The 21699-nt window shown below is 39.8% G+C and overlaps 1 protein-coding gene across 2 annotated transcripts; it reads right to left on the bottom strand.

Annotated features, from left to right (window-relative positions):
• Positions 1–276: 276 nt before the first annotated feature.
• TMEM177 (transmembrane protein 177) lies at positions 277–4798 on the bottom strand. Of its 2 annotated transcripts, none has more exons than XM_034422215.2 (2): positions 4431–4798; positions 277–1479 (listed from the first exon to the last, which is right to left on the bottom strand). In XM_034422215.2, exon 2 carries the CDS (start codon positions 1437–1439, stop codon positions 495–497), a length of 945 nt encoding a protein of 314 aa, XP_034278106.1. In that variant the 5' UTR covers positions 1440–1479; positions 4431–4798; the 3' UTR covers positions 277–494. The 2 variants fall into 2 exon arrangements, with proteins under 2 accessions (XP_034278106.1, XP_034278112.1); XM_034422221.2 differs by having other exon boundaries at positions 4350–4464.
• Between the last annotated feature and the right edge of the window lie 16901 nt (positions 4799–21699).

The following is a 21699-nucleotide window of genomic DNA, read 5'->3' as shown; positions in this document are numbered from 1 at the left end:
ACACAACTTTCTGAAATCTGCTAAGTGATCAATATTAAACTTTTTTTTTTCAGTCTGAGGTTATAAATTTGCTTTCCCCCAAATACCACTAGATAACAATTTGGCATTTACATAGCAGCTTACATATTATCACCCTTTAAAATGGTCACCACAACCTATACACATTATCTTTTTTTTTTCCTTGTTCAAAATATTTTACAAAGTAAAGATAAAATATTTTCTTTCAAAAATATATGTTAAGAGAAAGGAAAAGCCATTTTTTAAACCTCATGACTGAGTAGGCAACACTTGGATTTTAATATGGATATAAGACACATTTACAACCTTTGATGAGTTTTACATTTTTAAAAATTTAATCCATGGAAAAGATGGAACCAGATAACACCACCACCAATCTTTTTTTTTGCCTTCATATATTAACAGTAATGACATTTTAAGAAAAGTTGCCAGGCTGCAATTTTTTAAAAAATACCCATAATTTATTATCTTAAATTTCAGTCATGTTTTTCCTGTGCCTGGGGTGTGTTTAAGATATTACTAATGAAGCTTCTTCTGGAAGTGTACGATGGATGCTTTAATCTGAACTTTGGGAGAATATTACCATTTGAAGCATATATTTGCTCTCCTTCTTTACCCAAGATAGTCCGAAAAGCCTTATTCTGTGACAGAATTTTATCGTAGAATTCGACCCCACCTCTAGCAAAACTGGGAGAAATGGAAGCTGCCTTTCTGTCTGTCCTATAATCGAATGCCTGGCTTATGGTGTCATATAACAGACAATAGCCCATCAGCCCAAGTGCCACAACTGCCATATTGTAAATGCTTCGGAGTAGTACTGGAGCATAATATAAACCCAAGACCTGCTTTACAGTTACTCCAGAAATATAGGACCCAGCCAGACAAATGGGACCAATAGTTGCACATGCTAAAGGCCTACTTTGTTGCAAGTCAATGATCTCTCTTGCAATGGCAAACTTCTGAGCCTCTGGAGAAAGTGTCAAGGCATCCTTCAAAGCCAGACCCTCTGGGCTTGTCCAGTTCAGTTTCTTGCCTCTAAGGTAAACGCCTATCTTGGCAATCTGCTGTTCGCCACTGGATCTATCACTGAAATGATATGGGATGCCCACTACACAGCCTTTGGCTCTCCATGGTAGACCAGCGCTTATGGGGTGCAACGTGCAAGTCTTAATGGCGTCGTAACGATCTGCTGACTTCACTTTGACATCCTGGAGGACGTTATAGAACAGGTTCTGCAAATTTTCCGAAAGCCCCAATGGCTTTCCATGGTCCCAGGCCTGATATATAGATTTGAACAACTCCTTTGAGAAGACATGGAAAGTCAAGTTGGCACCAAATAATCCAGCACAAGAAATGGACAAAAAAGCAGTCCTGTGTTTCTCCATCATAGCGACTGCCTTCCATAGAGAATGAAATGCCATGTTCAATTTCCAGCCAGATTCTGTTCAAGAACGAATATATCTGCACAAAAAGAAAAATCCCAATGAGTAGGTGGAATTACTTTAAACTGATAGAGAAAGAGCACTGTATTCAATAACCGGAATGGAACTGCAGGAATACAGTAGCGAGGCACACTTTTTCATGCTGTTACAGCAGCCACATCTTTTTCAACAGCAAAAAGGGTGTGCACATATGTGTATGAGGAAACAGCCTAAAGCAGCTTTTGCAGTAAAACTTGGAAAAAGACATGGCTAGAAAAAGGCATGGTCTAAAAGACATAATTGCCTGGAAGCATAGCCTTAATCTATCTAGCTATTTATACTATAATCTTGTACATGTAGTCTTCGACTTATCACTACAGTTGGGTCCAGAATTTCTGTTGCTAAGCCAGCTGATTATTAAGTGAATTGTGTTCAACTTTACAATCTTTTTTTGCCACAATTCTTAAGCAAATCACTGCAATTCTTAAGTGAATCACTTGGTCGATAAACAAATCCAATTTCCCCCATTGGTTTTGCTTGTTGTCAGAAGCCAATTGGGGAGTTCACAAATGGTGATCACATAACCCCAGGATGCTGCAATCATCAAATACGGCCGCGCGGGTTGTTACGGGAGCTTCCCGTTACTCCCATGTGACACCTCTCCTGCGCGAGCTGCACTGGCTGCCGGTGGTTCTTCGGATCCGCTTCAAGGTGCTGGTACTTATCTATAAAGCCCTTCATGGCATGGACCCGGGGTACTTGCAAGACCACCTCCTACCAGCCTCCCATCGCCCAGTGCGCTCTCATAGGACTGCCTTCCTCTGGGTGCTGGCGGCCAGACAATGTCGGCTGGCGGCCCCCAGGATGAGGGTGTTCTCTGTGGTCGCACCGACCCTCTGGAATGGGTTACCCACCGGGCTCCGGATGGCCCTCGACCTCCGCATTTTCTGCACCGACCTGAAGACATGGCTTTTTCAGCAAATTCCCTGATCTGCTGCCAGGTTTTAATTGTCTGGGGATTTTAAATGGGTTTGTTTTAGCACTGTTTTATTGTTATGCTGTTTTTATTCTGTGAGCCGCTCCGAGTCCTACGGGAGAAGGGCGGCATATAAATTTGATTAAATAAATAAATAAATATACACTGGTTGCCAAGCACCAAAATTCTGATCACAGGACAATAGGGATGCTGCAGCCGTCATAGATAGTCATGTCAATTTTTTCAATGCTGTTGTAACTTCAAACAGTTGCTAAATGAATGATTGTAAATCAAGGACTACTTCTATAATGATGATTCAAGACAGCTGTACAAATCAGCCGGGTGGGTAATCTTTTGCTTGCATTCACAACTGGAATTCATTTGCTCTTCTATATGCAATTTACAATGAGAGGCAAATTCCCATTCCATGACGACTAGCAAGCACTGTCTGTGTGAAAGCAAATGCTGATTGACTGCAATGAAAACAGAGAGCTGAAATACTTGGTGTAGAAGCTGTTCTCTAGGAACGGCAATGGAAGGCAAGCCAATTGCCCCAAAACATGTCTATTTTGTGCTTATAAAAACAAATTACAATCACAGAAAGCCAAGAGAAGTACTTCCTTTTCTAGATGCATAGTCTATACTACATAGATGTGATTATTATTAAAGGAATTTAATATAACTGGAATCAGCAGAATAGTGAGAAAAGAATTGGATTCAGATTTCACTTGCCAGTCACATGGTTGTGTTCATAAGCAATTCCCTGAATTGTCAAGTCTCTCTCTCTCTCTCTCTCTCTCTTCCCTCTTCCCCCACCTCTCTCTCTCTCTCTCAATGCAAATAATTACAATATATTATTCTCAATTTTGCCTTTTTGTTAGAGAAGCTTCTCTGTCAGACATTATTCTATTGCATTTGTTGAGTTCTTTCTGTCTTACCATTCTTTTCAGCTCTGAGGTTTTGGATAGTTTTTAAAATTAAATTGATCATTATGATGAGAAAAAGCAATGTACATAGGGCAAGTGCCCTAGAGAGGAGTCTTTCTGAATAGCAATGTAGTAAAGTAAATCAATCAATCAAAGGATCAATTAATCAGAGAAGAAGGTCAGAAGAAATGCAACTGGTCAGGGCACTGCCACCACAGCAAGGAAGCTACTTCACTTTCTCTTGAAACAGAAAGCAACAATACGTTTAAAATAGCATAACAGCCTTAAAGCTGTTTTATATGGGTTTCTTAGCTTTATCTGATTTAATTAGGCATTTTAACTTTGTATAATGGATTATTGTGGTTTTATTGTTGTGAGCCGCCCTGAGTCCGTTGGAGATAGGGCGGCATATAAGCCTAATAAAATAAAATAAATAAAATAAATAAATAAAGCACTTATTTTTTACAATGCTGCAACGGTACATAAAGTATGTCAGCATCAACAATTTTTTTTTTTGGCTAGAACAACAATCCCATCACGACTCTGGTATGACATAATCACATAACTAGTCTGTGGTTCTTAGACTGATAGCACAATTCAAAGACCTCCTTATTTAAATACACTTTGCATTGAATTGTCATGGACTTTATTCACATTTCGCCTTTTTTGGCTTTGCAAGTGACTATACAGCTCTTCACTGGGAATCAGTGGGGAAGCATAAAGTATAAAGATTGTTATCCTCAACTCAGTATAAAGCACTGTACCACTATTAAGAACCCCCTTCAGAGCTATAGGGTTTCCTGCCTAAGCAGGGGGTTGGACTAGAAGACCTCCAAGGTCCCTTCCAACTCTGTTATTCCATTCTATTCATTACACATCAAGCTCTTCCCTCTCTAAATATCCGACTTTATATGCAAAACACAGAAAAAAGCGTTTCAGTTTGGGTTCATCCCATCGCCTCCCAATTGGGTTATTTATCGTTTAATCTGAAAACCAAGCATAATATACCTAGGTAGACACGGAAAATACTAGGTTTCTACACCAGCGTGCAATTGAACAGAGAGGAACTGCCCAGAATCCCGCATTTACCGTATTCCTTTCAATAGATTCGGTGCCAGACAGCACAGGAGAAGGAGGAGGGGAAAAAAAAAAACACGTGGAAACCATAAAGCAGGTGAGCTGCCGCAAAAGCCGAGTGTCGCGACGGGGAGCGGGAACGACGTCATCGGAGGAGGTCGGAGTTGCTATGGCGACGAGGAAGTCTTCCGATTCTGGCGCAAGGTCGCTTCTTGCCCCGAGGCTTAATTCAGCGGTGGGGAAACGATGGTCCTTTTATGACTTCTTGTGGACTTCAACTCCCAGAATTCCTGCTGGCTCAGGAATTGTGGGAGTTGAAGTCCACAAATCACAAAGGAGCCATCGTTCCCCAGCTCTGCTCTAGCGGGACCTTTGCGTTGCTTTTATTTTTTGTTCTTTCTTTCCCCACTCAGAGCTCATTTTCTGGCTCCTAAGAAAGACCCTTCGGAAACTTAAGTGAGGAGTCAGACAGACCTAAGACTAGTGTTGTCCTTGGTGCTCTCTGAGCTTGCTTGCTTTCTTGCAGACGTTTCGTTACCCTAACTGGGTAACATCATCCGTGGTGGTAAGGACTGCTGTTTGCTGACAGCAAGCACGGATGATGTTACCTAGTTAGGGTAACGAAACGTCTTTCAACCCTGAGCTATAAATATTCTCCTTTATTGGTACTAGTGGTGTCTTCTGGAGAGAGAAACAATTGTGAAATTCATTTTTTTTTTTTTTTGCTAAGGGTTCTGTAGGCTTAGCTTGGTGGGCGTGGCAGGGGAAGGATACTGCAAAATCTCCATTTCCACCTCACTCCAGGGGAAGGATATTGTAAAATCTCCATTTCCACCCACTCCAGGGGAAGGATATTGCAAAATCTCCATTCCCACCCCACTGGGGCCAGCCAGAGGTGGTATTTGCCAGTTCTCCGAACTACTCAAAATTTCCACTACCAATTCTCCAGAACCTGTCGGAACCTGCTGGATTTCATCTCTGGAGAGAAAGAATGAGAATGGGAGGAAGAAAGAAAAGAAAACTCTGCCTGAAAATATCATTTAGAACCACTATCATTTAGAAACCACCTCTTAACTGCACCCTGAGAATCCTGCGCTTTGAATCTGTTTCCTGTCCCTGGATTATAGATTATAGATTATTAAAATTTATATGTCGCCCTTCTCCCAGAGGACTCCGGGCGGCTCACAACCATCAAGTAAAGTAAAAACAATAACAATAAATAAAGTTAAAAAATACAATTAAAATCCCACAATTAATTAAAAACTGCCAAACAGATCAAACAATTTGTTTAAAAAGCCATTTCTTCAGGTCTTTGCAGAAAGAATGGAGTCAGGGGCTGTCCGGAGCACAGTGGGTAACTCGTTCCAGAGGGTCGGTGCAGCCACAGGATTATCTCTACATCATCTGTAATCATCTGCAAACATATGTCATATTAATATAATTTGTGCCTTAAAGGTGAGGGAAGCCAAAAGGAGTCAAAAGTTGGCAGTGAATGCCACTTGGGGGAAAAAAATGGCCCGCCCTTGCCTACTTTGGACCTCTGTGGAAATGGCCAGATGTCTTGGAGGAGTAAAGGGCTCTTTAACACAGAGAGGCTGGAACAAGACTCCCTCATCTGTTTTGTATCCTCACTAGCTATGAGATTAGTGTTTTAAATAGGAATAGGAATGATCCAGGGTCTTTGCTGCATTACAACTAGATGCATGTCATCAAAACTCTGGTGTGTGTGTGTATGTATATTTCTGCATGCTGCTCATCTGGGATACAGCTGTGGATTCAGTTACCCACGCTTGCTGTTAAAACAAGTTCTGCCGCTGTGTTTTTAAAACATTCAAAAGCACAGTGGAACCCTCATTTTTTCTAAGTTTTAATCAAGGCAAAAGCAGCAAGATAAATGTATCCTTCACTTCCTATCCCTTTTAAAATATTGTTTTCAAATATATATCAGCATGCTTTAGCACATACACATAATTGCGCTGCCTGAGTTTATTCACTTTGGTTGAGCCAAAACATTGTTTTGCTTGTATGGAATATATATATATAAACTAAACTTTTGTGGTTTGTAAACTATGTTTTTTCACACCCACTTCATAATTAACACTAATCCCAGAACACTTTAGAAATATACAGTATATATATCTACCCAATAGCACATTGTTCATAGCAATCCAAGAGTCAAGTGATGCTTCCTTGTGATGGTTGATATTTTGCTTTGTTTTTAAATATCTATTGGCATTGTATAGTATTCTAATGTGAAAGAGGCTCACTTATGAAACAGAAAAATGAAGATTTAATTTATTTAAATGCAATGCATGCATTTATTTTTATATTAGATCAGAGCAAATTGGTTACTGTTTTTGGACCTGTTGCCTTTGTGGTTTGAGAATTAAATGGCAGGGGTTTACTTGAGAAGGGATTTGGCCCCTTCTTTAACATTGGTTTCTCCCCCTTCCCAAATCCCTGCTATCATATGCAGCATTGTAGTACTTGACAAGGCTCATCTCCTTCCCCTTTCTGATCTGTTCGTTGCTTTTTGAAGTTAACCATTGGGGATTATTAAAAATGGCAGCTAGTCAACACTCCATCCTATTTCTTATTCCGCCTTTTCCATAATGTTTTCATGTTGCGTCACCTGCAAAGTCATGGAATCAATCATTAACCAATCCATTACCCTCCACTTAGAGACAAACAACCTACTCTTTAACAAACAATTTGGTTTTAGGAAAAAAATATCCTGTAATCTGCAACTCCTACACTGCAAAAACATATGGACTACACAACTCGATCAGAGCAAAGGAATTGGCGCAATTTACATAGAACTTTTGATTCAGTAGTACATGACAAACTACTTCTAAAACTAAAATCTTATGGTATTTCTGGACCCCTGCATAAATGGATAGCTGCGTTTGTGTCAAACAGGCAACAAGTGGTCAAAATAGGGAGCGCTCTATCAAATCTTGTACCTGTTAACAGCTGTGTCCCCCAAGGCAGCGTTTTAGGGCCAACACTCTTTATACTTTATATAAATGACCTTTGCAATCATATTAAAAGTAACTGTGTTCTCTTCGCTGATGATGTAAAACTATTCAACACCACCGACAATGCTGCTACCCTTCAAAAAGACCTTGACTATGTGTCAGAATAATCAAACAAGTGGCAATTTCAAATCTCAACTAACAAATGCTCTGTGTTACACATTGGCAAAAAAAAATCAGAACATAAAAATACAAGCTGGATGGACATGACCTTGCAGGCGACCCTCACTCTGTCAAGGACCTTGGAGTACTCATCTCCAATGATCTAAGTGCCAGAGCCCACTGTAACAACATTGTCAACAACTACTTCAGCTTCAACCACAACAACACATGAGCACACAATAGATAGAAACTTAAGGGAAACTGCTCCAAACTTGATTGCAGAAAATACGACTTCAGCAACAAAGTGGTCATGTCTGGAATGCACTACCTGACTCTGGTCTCTCCCCCAAACCCCCAAAACTTTAACCTTAGACTGTCTATGGTTTACCTCACCCCATTCCTAAGAGGTCTGTAAGGGATGTGCATAAGCGCACCAATGTGCCTACCATCCCTGTCCTAATGTCCCCTTTTATTCGTAACCATCTCATGTATTCATAATCATGTTTATACATTTCATGTTCATACTTATATATGCCTGACAAAAATAAATAAATGAATAAATAAAATAAATAAACAAAGATTAAAACTTCCACTGGCTACTGGACAGATGGAGCAGCAATGCCATCCCAGAAGAAAAGGTGGAAATGGGAGGAGGAGGAAAACCCTAGAATAAATTAGAAGGTAGGATGAGGCAGGAGTTCCTGCCAATAAGAAACTGGCTCTGTCATAGCTCCAGAGGAAATTCTGCAAAACTGCCTTTGCAGTGTTTCTTCTGAGACTGAAAGCCAGTTAATAATCAGCTCAGCGTTCCAGTTCCCATGGAACTCACATCATTGGGACTGGTGCTGCCTATAGAAAGAGATTTGAATGGAGAAGAATGGAGAGATTGGTAGCTTAGATTAATTATTTTATTACTTAACAAAATACCCCATGTAAAACTAAATTCTGTTGTAATATACTGTAAGTATATGATGGTTTGTTTGCCTAGGTTTTGGTAGCTTAACTGTTTGGACAAACATAGTTACAACAGATTTTTTTTTACATAGTTTACAACAGATTTTCCAGAGGGGACTGGAATAAAAACAGACCTGGATTTTAATTTCAGATATTTCTATGCAAGAAGATAATCCTCACCATTTACGGGTATTTCCTTCCATCTGTAGCCCCAAGTTCTGGACATGTAGGTATTGTATAGCCATCACATTTACAAATAAATAGAACTAATTTCTTGCAAAAGTTGTCTCAGCTAGTAACAATGACAACTTCTGGCTGCAAAAGGCTTTAGGATTTGGGAATGAGTACCTAAAAATATTATTACAATTTACTTTCCAATTAGTCTGCTAGGTGGTGCTGTAGGACATATTCTAAGTAAATTCCAAGCTAGCAGTTTATTGTGGGTACCTTACATTAGAAGCAAACTAAAAGTAGAATTATACATGATTTTCATTTGTTTCAGTTCTAGGGTTTTTTTTAACACAATACTTTGTTTCCTGTCATATTAAAATGATGAAATGCTTGTGTACACATTTTTTTTCAACAGTGCCATTTGTTTAGAATAATGCTTAATTCATTTCTTTGTATATTTTAAATTTTTCTTTTCACAGTAGTGATGGGATAAGAAAATTGAATACAGAAGGATTTCATTTTTTCCCATTCTCCCACTTTCCTATAGAATGAAAATTAGAACATCTGTTTGGTCTAATGATTAAGGCACCTGGAGAGAAATCAGAAGACCATGAGTTCTAGACCTACCTTTGGCATGAAAATTGGTTGGGTGACTTTGAGCCCAGTCATTCTCTCTCGCCCAACTCGTCTCATGGGGATTGATTGATTGATTGATTCATTCATTCATTCATCATTTATTATTTTTTATTATTTAATTTATATGCTGTCCATCTCACTATTCAAAGTGACTCTGAGGGGATTAAATATAGTAAAAATAGAGATATAAAAACAATGTAAAAATGCAAAAGGTTAAATACAGACTAAACACTATAGGCTCAGAGTGGAGCGGAGATAGTGCATTCTCTTTCACTGCACCAACTACCTCCCGCCTGCAGCTTCTTTATCAAGGCCCCACACTAACTTCCTGAAGGTCAGAAAGTTAGGGGCAGGTCTCATCTCCCACAGCAAGATTTTCCAAAGGGGCCATGGCAGAAATGGCTTTTCTAGATCCCACCAGCTAAAATTCCTTGGTTGATGGAGCCTGAATAGGCCCTTTCTGCCAGAATGAGTGGGGTCTGCCAGTTCCATTGGGACAAGCTGGTTCCTCAGATAACCTGGACTCCGGCCATAAAGAGCTTTAAAGATGTATTGGAAGAAATTTCCCTGGTTCGTTCCCCAGCTGGGAAGTAGTCACTGACGCTGAGAAAGAATTGTCACAGAAGCCAGCTGTCAGAAAGTGGGATTCTTTAATTCAGGAAGGCAAGAATAGTAGTGATACAGCTTGAGCATTCCTGGCTGGCAAGCAGATTGGGGAGGCAAACCTATGCCTTCTTATACTTGATTTTCCTTTGGAGCTCTTACAGTTTGATGGGGTTATTTGTGTGCCTCTAGTTGAAGTGATTGCCCTGGACCTTTGTCTGATGGGGGTTAATCCTGTCAGGGAAGAGGAAAAGAGGTGAGTTATTTTTAGCTGGTTCTAAGTATTTTCAGGATCTGCTTTATGGTCAGGTTTTGTTATTTCTTTATTCATTTATTTAGAGCACTAGGATAATCCACATTTCAAAAAACCTCCAATTTCATTTTGTTTCACTGGTCCTTTTCTACATCAAATACATCAAATCTACTATATAATAAAATGATTTACATTTCCAAGACTGGGTCATATACAACCCTTTCAATTGCTATTCACATACAGTACTTGACAAACAGCACAATGTAATATAATATTTTAATGTCTAAAAAATGACAACCCTGTACTCTTATTTGTCCTATGAAAAGTGAAAACACATAAATAAATGTACAATTATGAGATTTTTTTTACAACACACTAGATCTGATGTGTTATGCAAGACTTTACAAAACCAGAAAAATTAACAAATAGACTGATATCTTCCCATTATTACACCTTTAGAAAAAAAGGGTTTGCATTTATTGGAAACATATAATAATAAAATTAATTTCTGTACAGAATTGTATTTTTTTTATATTTAGCAAGAAATCAGAACTCTGAATTGCTAAGTAAAATCCACACATTTATACAGCTTGCATATCCATTTAGTAATTCATTTGGATTTTCTTCTTTTTGACTGCATAGTACCAGCTTTTGTAGTGCTGGATGCTGATGCTGATGCTGGTCTCGATGACCTCTTGTGCCGACCATTCTCTATTGTCTCCTGTACCACTGCAGGTTCCTCTATCCTTGAATTTCTTCAATTTGGAGTTTTAGATTTTTCACAGTTCTCCTTTGACACATTAGAAAGGCCAATGATAATGGTAGGATTTGCTTCCAGATCTGTTCTTTGAATAGCACTCTCTGGTGTTGCACTTAGAGTCTAACATGGAGATGCCATATTATGTGGCAATTCATGGTGGGCTTCCACTTTCTCATCTCCGGATGCTATCTCAGCCTGTTTATCTGCTATACTACTAGGGTTACCATTAGTACTCTGAATTGAAGATATGATTTCAGAATCACTGGAGTGGTTACTACTGAGAGTACATTAGTAGAAGGAGTGCCACCTGGTAAACTTAGCGATACTGATGCAGGAACAGTAGCAGTATTACTAACATTTGAATTACAAGTTCTAGAAGTGCTGTGTTTCAAAAGAGTGGAATCCGGAGCTGCCACATCATTGTCTTCTACTTCTACAGACTGTTCTGCCTCCATGCTGCTAGGAACTGAAGCATCTTGTTCCTGGCACTCTATTTCTCCCTCCACAGCATATTGCTCTTCCCCGTTATCAAAAACATCTGTGACTTTTTGGCATACTTTTGTTAGCAAAAACTGACCAATTCTGTCCACCTTTCCTTTAGCATTTGAAACTGGACTTTGCCAGTTACTGGAAGACCCAGGGATATGTTCATGAGATGGAGAAACACCAGCAGCAGACTGTTTCTGTGGATGGATCAGCAGAGGCACAAGTTTGAGAATTCATCTCCTCTAAACTGAAATCTTTATTTAAGTGACCGGGAGGATGTGAAGAAGCGCTTGAAGGAATAGTTGATGAAGGAGAAGGAAGTGGAGTAGGAGTTGTTAATAAATTAATAATCAATGGTCAGTTTGTTGACATACTTGTGATGGCAGTATTAGTTGAAGAGCTAGGTGTAGAAGGCCCAGATGAAAACTTTATATTCTGGGATTAATGTAAAGGACCAACAACTGTAACAGGCTGTGATATTAAACTAGAATTAGAAGTAATTGGGGTTGCAGGAAGTGTATTTGTTTGAGAACCTTTCATAACCTGAATGATTGAGGATGAATTTATAAACACTGGAGTAATAAATTGAGGTCAAGCATTAGCTTGAACTGCTTTCTGTTCTTCAGACGTCAGAACTTTATTACCAACATTAGGCATGGTGACAACAGTAGACATTAACGTGGGCTGCATATGAGAGGGCAATGATGCTGAAGTGTTAGATGATGATGTAATGGGATTGGAAGTTACAAATACTGTTATCTGATTGGGTGAGATTGATGTAGAAAGAGAAGTAGAACTAAGTAGAACTCTACCAGTGGAGACATATTTTGAGAAACATTTGAATTTATGTCTCCTAACTCTTATTGTACCGGAGTTGAGCAAGATTCTGTATTTGCAGGTAAATTTAGAGAACAAATGAGGTCTTTATTAGAAGAGGAATCTTGTGGAGGAGGGGGTATGCCAGAAACCTTTCAAACTTCATCTGCACAAGTTACTGTGGGAGGTACCTCAAGGCCAGAAGCCCAGATAGCAACATTAGGGGCTCCAGAATTATCAAGAAGTTGACTTAAGGATGTTGGTGCTTTATGCATAGCTGGAGATAAAAGTGTTATTTTCTTCTAGACTGGGAAGCTTAGAAGATTCTGTGAGAGGCACCTCTCTTTTCTGTTGCTCTTCATGTACCAATATTTTGATTTCTTGACTGGGAACTTTTAATTCAATGTTCTGCTGATCTTTGTTCACTGAGACAACCTACATATTTTGGCATATACCATCTTGAGGAACACTGAAGCTTTCCTTTGTTATTTCTGTAACAGCCATTAATGGCTTTTGGCTGCCCTGAGGTTTTCTTTTTTTTTTTTTCCAGCTGGTGCTTTTGCTTTGGGGTTTGAATTTCTTAAAGGGGGAAGGGCTTCTTTTAAGTCTTTTGGCACTGCTTTAGTGGTTCCTTTTGGGGTGTACTTCCCACAGATGATAACCAAGGGATGTTGTGGGGAAAACATGAGGAGGAAGGACTTTTGGTATATCCGCCAATTTTTGTTATTTATAAAAACAATTAAGGTGAGATAATGATTAATTAATAACCTGATACTTCTACATCACAACAATTACCATTCCCCGATAACTTAACACTAGCCATCCAGTCCCAAAATGTTGGTAATCATTTTCTACTGCAAGTTGCTACAAGTCTTGTAGTCTGAAAAATGTCTTTGCTTCCTCTCCACTCAATTGGCTATCCTACACAATGTGATCATCTACACAACTGCATCTTGAGGCTGATCACTAAGAACACAGGAGTACAACAGCACATCCTAGTTACACTCAGCCCCTTTCAGGCAGGCTCAGACATCAATAGCATACAGTACTGTATTGTCACAGATACGAGCTTCTGCCTGGAAGGAAAAGCCAGATTTGTTTCTGAAGAGAGGAGGGGGAAACTTTGTATTTTAGAAAGCTGTGGCAGATCTCTGGGCAAAAGGGAGCTACCCAGTGGTGGGTTTCAAAATTTTTTACTACTGGTTCTGTGGGCGTGGCTTGGTGGGCATGGCATGGCTTGGTGTGCGTGGCTTGGTGTGAGTGGCAGGGGAAGGATACTATAAAATCTCCATTCCCACCCCACTCCAGGGGAAGGTTACTGCAAAATCCCAATTTCTTCCCAATCAGCTGGGATTTGGGAGGCAGAGAATAGATGGGGGCAGGGCCAGTCAGAAGTTTTACTACCGGTACTCCAAACTACTCATACTTTCTGCTACCAGTTCTCCAGAACTGGTCAGAACCTGCTGAAACCCATCTCTGGAGCTACTGTAGCAAGAATATTGGTGCAAAAAGGAGAAAAACGGAGCAAAATGGAAACACAGGTAATTGAAATCAGAAGAAGAAAAATTTGATTGAGCAGGGATTCCTGTTGGGGAAAGAGGAAAAGAAGCCAAAAAGATAGTTGTGACTATGCAGTCAAAGCCCTACCTTTTTTTTTTTTGTACAGTATGCATTTAATACAGTATGGATGTCTCAGGATTGTGCTTGCATGTTTTAGTAAGGAGTCCAAATGCAGACTTGCCAACATGCTAGCATTAGAAGCCTAGAAGACAACTGAACCTTGCCACCATAGTCAGCATAGAAATGTCAAGAATGATTTGGAATTATTCTGTTTCACTGATGTTAAGAGCAGGAAATGTATATTTAGTAGGAGTATGCAAAATGCATCTATTTTGGAATACTTCAATTTCCAAATGTCGCATTTCAAGCTTAAAACAGGTAGCACTGCCTTTACTGGAATGCTGTGGAAGTGTTCTGACTTGGTGGTACAGTGGTTAAAGTGCAGTATTGCAGGCAAACACAGCCCACAGCCTAGATTTCGATCCTGATGGGGCTGAAGTTTAACTCAACCTTCCATCATTCCAAGGTTGCTAAAATAAGGATCCAGTTTGTTGGGGGCAATGCGCAAATAATGCTTCTACCTTGTAAACCACCCAGAGTGCTGTAAAGCACTAAGGGGTGGCATACAGTGGTGGGTTCCTCCCGGTTCCGCCGGTTCCGCTGAGCCAGTAACAGTAACAATATGACATCACCAAACTGGTTCTGCCTCCCCCCCCCACGTTATTCTTACCTTTTATTTGGCCCCACACCCAATCTATTGCTGCCTCCTGAGTCCAAGCTGATGGGCTATAAGGAAAAAAACTGTTTAAACTCTTGCCGCAGGACTTCAAAGGGCTGCCCTACAGCTGATCAGTGATAAAAGGCAGCATGGTGGTAGACCGGTGCCTTCAAAAACAAATGAGTAGGCTGTTGCCTGCAAAAATAAATGGGTAGACTAGTGCCTGCAAAAATAAATGAGTAGACCAGTGCCTGCAAAAATAAATGGGTAGACCGGTACAGCTCTGCAAGCAGTTAAAAGCCTGGTAGACCAGTACCTCTGCTAAATCCTAAAGAATTGTCACATGACCATCAAGCCACGCCCACAAAATAAGCCACACCTACAGAACTGGTAGTAAAAAATTTTAGAACCCACCCCTGGTGGCATATAAACCTAAATGCTACTGCTCTTTTGGAAGCATTTTGAACTTCAAACAGCTACCAATGTTTGCATCCAGAATGCTTTCAAAACAGCACTGCTTTTATCATCTGCCCAAAGCAGTAGGATCTGTGGATGCTCACGCTTGTTGGACAGAAAACAGCAGGACAGATAGACGCTGTGTTTGTTTACAAACCATTGGAAATAAATTATATATATATTCTATGTAATATTAGTAAGACTAAAATAATGCAAAATACAATAATCTACCTCTGAAATGAGGGTTGATTTGATTCAGTACAGGTGGGCAGCGTCATCACTATTTACCCAAATACGGCCAAAAATGCACTAGCATTTGGATTAGTCTTCAACTTCAAGATAGTTGTGAGAGGTCCCTGTGAGAGGGACCTTGGAGTCCTAGTGAATGATCGCTTAAATATGAGCCAGCAGTGTGCGGCAGCAGCCAAAAAAGCTAATACAATCCTTGGTTGTATAAACAGAGGCACAGAATCAAAATCATGTGAAGTATTAGTACCACTTTATAAAACCTTAGTAAGACCACACTGGGAATACTGCATCCAGATTTGGTCACCACATTACAAAAAAGATGTTGAGACTTTGGAAAAAGTGCAGAGAAGAGCAGCTAAGATGATTAAAGACCTGGAGACTAAAACATATGAAGAACGGTTACAGGAACTGGGTATGGCTAGTCTAGAGAAAAGAAGGACTAGGGGTGACATGATAGCAGTATTCCAGTATTTGAGAGGCTGCCACAAAGAAGAGGGGGTCAACTTAGTTTCCAAAGAATCAGAGGGCAGGACAAGAAATGATGGATGGAAACTAATCAAGGAGAGAAGCAGTTTGGAATTAAGGAGAAACTTCCTAACAGTGAGGACAATTAACCAGTAGAACAGGTTGCCTTCAGAAGTTGTGGATGCTTCAGCACTGGAGGTTTTTAAGAGACTGATGTCAAACTCAAGGCCCAGGGGCCAGATCTGGCCCATGACGTGTTTAGGTCTGGCCTGCAGGGCCATCCTGAAAACAGTGAAGGACCGGCCCGTGATGCCTCTGCCAGTGAAAATGGAGCATGCGAGGGCTGTGGGTGACACTCCCAAACTCCATTTTGCTGGCAGAGGGTTGCTGGAGGCCATTGCAGCTGAAAATGGAGGTCACAAGGGCTGCGGGCGGCACTCCCAAGTTCTGTTTTCACTGGCAGAGGGTTGCAAGAGGCCGTTGCAGCTGAAAACAGAGCTCAGGAGTCTGTTTTCGCTGGCAGAGCGCTCGGGCCACTACATGCGCCCCCGAACACAAGTGACATTGAGCTGGCCACACCTACCCTGGCCACGCCCACTCAGCTCCCCCAAGGTCAAACATAACTCTGATGCAGCCCTCAATGAAATCGAGTTTGACACCCCTGCCCTAGAGTTTTTCCTGCTGCTTATATGTTTAAACAAGTGCATCCTGGTTCCTAATGCTGAAAGGTTATGTCAGTCTGTACCTTGGGTTTAGTTTCTTTGGCAGAAAATCACTGGAGACTGATGTCATTTCTGCAATGTAAGCTCAAGTTAGGCAAACTAAGGATCACAATATTAACAGTGAAACAGATTTCTTCCCTGTAAGATACCCTTAGTATCCTAGGATGTCTTGTCAAGTAAGCTATCTCCTCTTTCAAGCCTTCAGTTGTATGTATCCTTTACACATAGTTCAATCTATCCCTTCCACCTTTCTCTCTATTGAAACACAATTACATTTTTTGGTTGCCCCTTTATCAAGTCTTAAAGGGCATTGCTGTATAACGCCAAAAGTGATATTTCATCTCCCTCTCTGTCACACACACATAAAGGAACATTTGGAGAGTTAAAAAGGGCCCACAGTGGTTGACAATAGCAATATAATGTCTTACGTGAGTTTCTTAAATGGCACATCTACAATAAATCTGTTGTTCTTTGTATTGCAAAGTTTAGATGAAAAATTGCTCTGAGCTAAGCTAGGGAGCCGTTTCCCCCATTTCTCAATCCAGAAAGTTTTGTGGAGCATGAAGTAATGTCCATAGAAATAAAGTGAAAATAGTGAAAAACAAAAGAAGTTTACATTAAATAGTAATAATACGTAAAGAAAAAAAAAAGCCTGAATGTATGCTAGTGATTAAATCAACTGAACATAACAAAAACAAAACCAATTAACTAAAAAAAAAAAATGCCGCAAAAACTGGTTATTAAATTTTTACCTACTTTAAACTAGCTAAGACAAAATGTCGTATTTTCAGAGCAGGAAGGAAAATGTCTGACAGCATCAGACAGGACTGGGTTTATGGCTTTCCAGAAACTTCTCCCAGTCTGAGCAGAGAGGGGAAAATGTTAAATTTTAGACTGTCGCTCTAATAATATTGCAAATGCTGGGATTTACACACCTAATAAAAATGTTACTTCATTCTATTCTTTTTAAATGGAACTTGATGTATATAATTATGACTGATGAATGAAAATTTGTCCTAAGTATCTATGTATATACTGTATAAAGCTGAACTTGGAACAAATAGGATAGAAAAAGAACTTCAGTGCTGGAGAAGACTTTTAAGGATACCACCGACAGCCAGGAATACAAACAAAATGGATCATAGAACAAATCAAGTCAGAACCCTCATTCAAAGCATGAATGACCAGGCTGGACACAATACCTGCAGGTCTAGTTCCCTCAATAAAACCATAATGCTTGAAAACCTGACAGAAAAAGAAGGACAGCACATCCAGCACTAAAATGGACAATCGATTACAATCACAATGACTGTGCTGCCGAAATATTTAAAAGGTAAAATTGAAGACACAGATTATTGTGGAGACAAGCCATCAGTGTGGTTATTAGTAGGCAATGCTGAATTGCTGGCACTTAATCAATTTTATAATACTGTACTATCAGGAGAGGACTCTACAGTTCAACCTTGAGGAACATATATCCACTTCTGTTGGATCCTGCAACTGTGGGGTTAGACACCCTTGCTATAGATATTCTAGGTATCTGCTGATGAAATGCCTCTTTATGCAACTGTGTCCTTGCGTGTTTGCTGCTGACCTCTAGTATCTGAATAGATTTCAGTTCTATTCAGAGGAAAGGGGAAGAGCTACTATATCAAATTTGTTTTTTGTTTTGTTTTGCCTATAGCTGGATCCTAGACTCCTAGCCTTTTTATAATACTACACTACAAGTATGCTGTAAATACAGACAGATATGGTCAAATGTAAAATTGACACTTTTCTAGCCAGGTTATAATAGCTGTGATTTAAAAAAAAAAGTATTCTTTTTTAAAAATACATTCTTACTGACTTGAATTCTAACATAGAGGAATATTCTATGGCTAGTGGTGCAAGTCAAAGAATTCCAGAAGGAGATTAACTTCTAGGTCATGCAGAAAAGGATGGATGGGAATAGGGAAGAAAGAACTGGAGCCAAATATTATGCTTTTTATCTTCCTTAGCGCTAGAGAACAGTACCAGTAAAATGAATGTAGGGCTTTCTGATGCGTTCTGCATGCTGATAAGATTGAGCTTCTCTGCACCTTCAGTCCTAACGCCAAGTGCAAGAATTATACATGTCTCTAAATGGATTTTGCCAGAACGTAACATGAATCAGAGCTCAGGTACAGCACATTCAATGCAGTTTGAGTTTAATGCAATCAGAAATCATAAACAGCAAACAAAATAAAATAAAATAGTGTGATAATTGAATGCCAACGATATAAATCTAAAATATCCTACAAAATATTGATTGTGTTTAGGGAGGTTAACTACTGCCGCATAACTCTTGTCAACATTGTGTATGACTGAGTTTAGCTTATTTGAGAGGAGATGGGTGATATAAAAAGAGCGATCCAGATTGTGTAGTAAGAAGAGAGAAGCGAGGGTTCCCCCCCACACCTGTCATTTTAAAAGAGACAGCTGAGAACCAAAGAAGAAATTCAACAGGCCCTGAGACAAATAGGCCGTAAGGATGCCATTAATTTCTTATATGGAATTGCTGAAGGTACAGTACTGAACTTGGCTTTAACAAAGGATCTTTGATGGGATAGCAAAATAAGTCAAATGTTAAATTGTTCTCAAAACAAGATGGATGACATATAAATTTAATAAACATATAAATAACCAGTTTCCACCTGGCATGCTCTGTTCATATATTAAAGGGGTCTGAGATTAGGCTAGTCTCGATTCAATGTCTGATATCTAGAAATCTTTTTCTGATTAGTTCCTTAGCCTGAGTTCTCTCCTGCTCATGGCAACTTGAAAGCTTTGCAAGTTGACATCTAAAATACTGCATATATGAAATCTAACAAAGACTGCATGATAAAGATTTTCCATACCTGCCTGGGATCATGATGACTGAAATTGGTCACAGAGGACAAGAGGAGTGAGTCCTAAGGGAACTAATGGCATCTTAAGCAGTGGTGGGTTGCTACCGGTTCGCATGTATCGGGCGAGCCGGTAGCAGTGGCGGTGGGAGGCTCCGCCCACCCGCCTGGATGCTTCTGCGCATGTGCAGTAGTGCCCCGCGCACAAGCGAACCAGGAGCGACGGGATTTGGAACCCGCCCCTTATCTCAAGCAATAATTAAGTATTAACAACCACACTTGTAACATGATTTTCAGCAATGCGATCTCTATAGTAGTCTGAAAACTGGTTTGGATGGCCAATTAAATGGTTGAAGCAGCAATATTATGAATTTAGATTGCACTAAATTTCCAGCCACTTGTAGTTTGAGTAGAGGCTGGTCTGACAGCTATAGAGCAGCTGAACTGACAAATAATTTCAAGGCTACAGGAATGCATTTCCTGCTTTTTGTGTAGAACAATTTTAATTTCCCTAACATTTTTTTGGACATATGAACCTATGAAATCTGTGCCTGCTTCCAGTAACCCCATATGGCATGGAACATAACTCCCAGACACTTGAAAACTTCTTTTTTAAAAAAACGTTTATTACATTTCGTTATAAAATATCTTCATCCTCTTTATTCTATAGGCTACATCCAAGTCCCAGATTGATTTTATAAAATCCAAAATAGCTCTGAGATATTGAAAGGTGGAGAAATTATAGTCTTCCAGTGGAGAAAGCAGAAGGAGAGAAAAAGACTGTTTTTCTATGCTTTTCCTTCGTAGCAGCCTGGGGCAGATTGCTCTCTGGAACAAACATTCTGAAATATCCAGTGTGTAGAAAGGAGGGTAAATAAAATTTGAGCTCTGGTTTCTTGAGAAAACATGTCCAAGATCCCTAACTAGTCTATGATTTTTTTCCCCTTCCACTTTCAGTCTTTGCATGATATGCTTGCCTGGTATGAATCTGAATGAACATGAGTCTGTTCTTTGTTAATAATGCAGATGTCTGTTTTATTGTAATAATGAAGTTGAAAGTATGTCTTAATGCCAACAATGTATGTGTAAGCAGCTGCATAGGAAGGGCAAAGACAGACAGAGCTATAAAAATCCCCCAGCTACTTCTTGCTGGTTACAACTCATTTTCAATTCTTATAACAGGAACCTGCTGGGCCCTCTAATACCATATAAAGATTGCAATTTTATTTATTTATTTTATTTATTGATTTGATTTATATGCCGCCATTCTCCGGAGACTCAGGGCAGCTTACAATGCGTTAAGCAATAGCCTTCATACTTTTGTATATACCTGCTTAGTAGGCTTTTGGCCCCCCTAAGCAGTGTTCTTTTTTATACAAAATCAGCTTATTGCCCCCACAATCCAGGTCCTCATTTTACCTACCTCGGAAGGATGGAAGGCTGAGTCAACCTTGAGCCTGGTGAGATTTGAACTCGCAGTAATTGCAGGCAGCTGGCAGCTAAGTGCTACTTAACAGCACTTTAGTCCGCTGCATCACCAAGGCTCCCTCAGATTTGGCATCACGGGAAATTTGAGACTTCACATTCTCCCAGACAGGTCTAAAGAGTTGGAAGGGAAAGTTTGGGCATTAGTTAGAACATTGATTGCATTTGTACATTCTTGTTAATTTATTCGCAATATGGCAAAGTTAAATTTCATGTTGGAGCTGCGCTAAAAGAGGAAGTGTGATTGCTACTTGGCCAATTTGCAGATAGCTGATAAAGGGTTACATTTGTGCCTCCATGTGTTTGTGTCATAAAGAAGCCAATTTAATTTACATAACACAGGCACAAAATAAGGTTTGAAAAGTAACATAAGTAAAATGCTAAGTAAAAGAAACTTGACGGTAAGTTCTGTATTGGCACCAAACAGCAGCATCCACGGGGGAGGGGCAAAAGGGCAAGATGGCAGTTACAGGCTCATGTACAAAAGGGTTCCTGTCACGATGCTGTAACTGCCTTTTTGCTGCTTTTAAGCCCACATGTATGCTACTGGTGGCAGAACTGCAGTGCAGAGTTTAGTAATGCTTGCTTTGAAGAGATAATTTGGCTGAAAGTCTCTATTCACTATTTCATTTGGATGACACATTTGTAATATATGTCACAATCTCTTTAGGAGAATAATTCTGCAAGGAAACATACTGTCTGTGCCAAAAAACGGAGATGGGAGGTATAGCTCTTAAAAGACTGCTGGACTATAACGCTCAATCTGGCCATTTTGGCAGGGGCTGTTGGTAATTATAGTTGAACCATCTTCCCACGACTGATGTAAAATAAAACTTGGAGAAACCTACTTTTGAACACTTACGTTGAATGTGTTTGATTTTATCTTTGGCCTGTATAGATTTTTAGCTGTTATCTTAATACTATAAAATAATGTTACAGGCACCCC

This window comes from Pantherophis guttatus, chromosome 1, assembly GCF_059756535.1.
Source record: "Pantherophis guttatus breed Tessera chromosome 1, ASM5975653v1, whole genome shotgun sequence".
NCBI classification, from domain to species: Eukaryota; Metazoa; Chordata; class Lepidosauria; order Squamata; family Colubridae; genus Pantherophis; species Pantherophis guttatus.
This window is presented reverse-complemented; position numbering and strand designations above follow the sequence as displayed.

Bases quoted from the DNA above. Each gene is read 5' to 3' on its own strand.
- TMEM177 (XM_034422215.2), bottom strand. From the start codon at position 1,439: ATGGCATTTCATTCTCTATGGAAGGCAGTCGCTATGATGGAGAAACAC.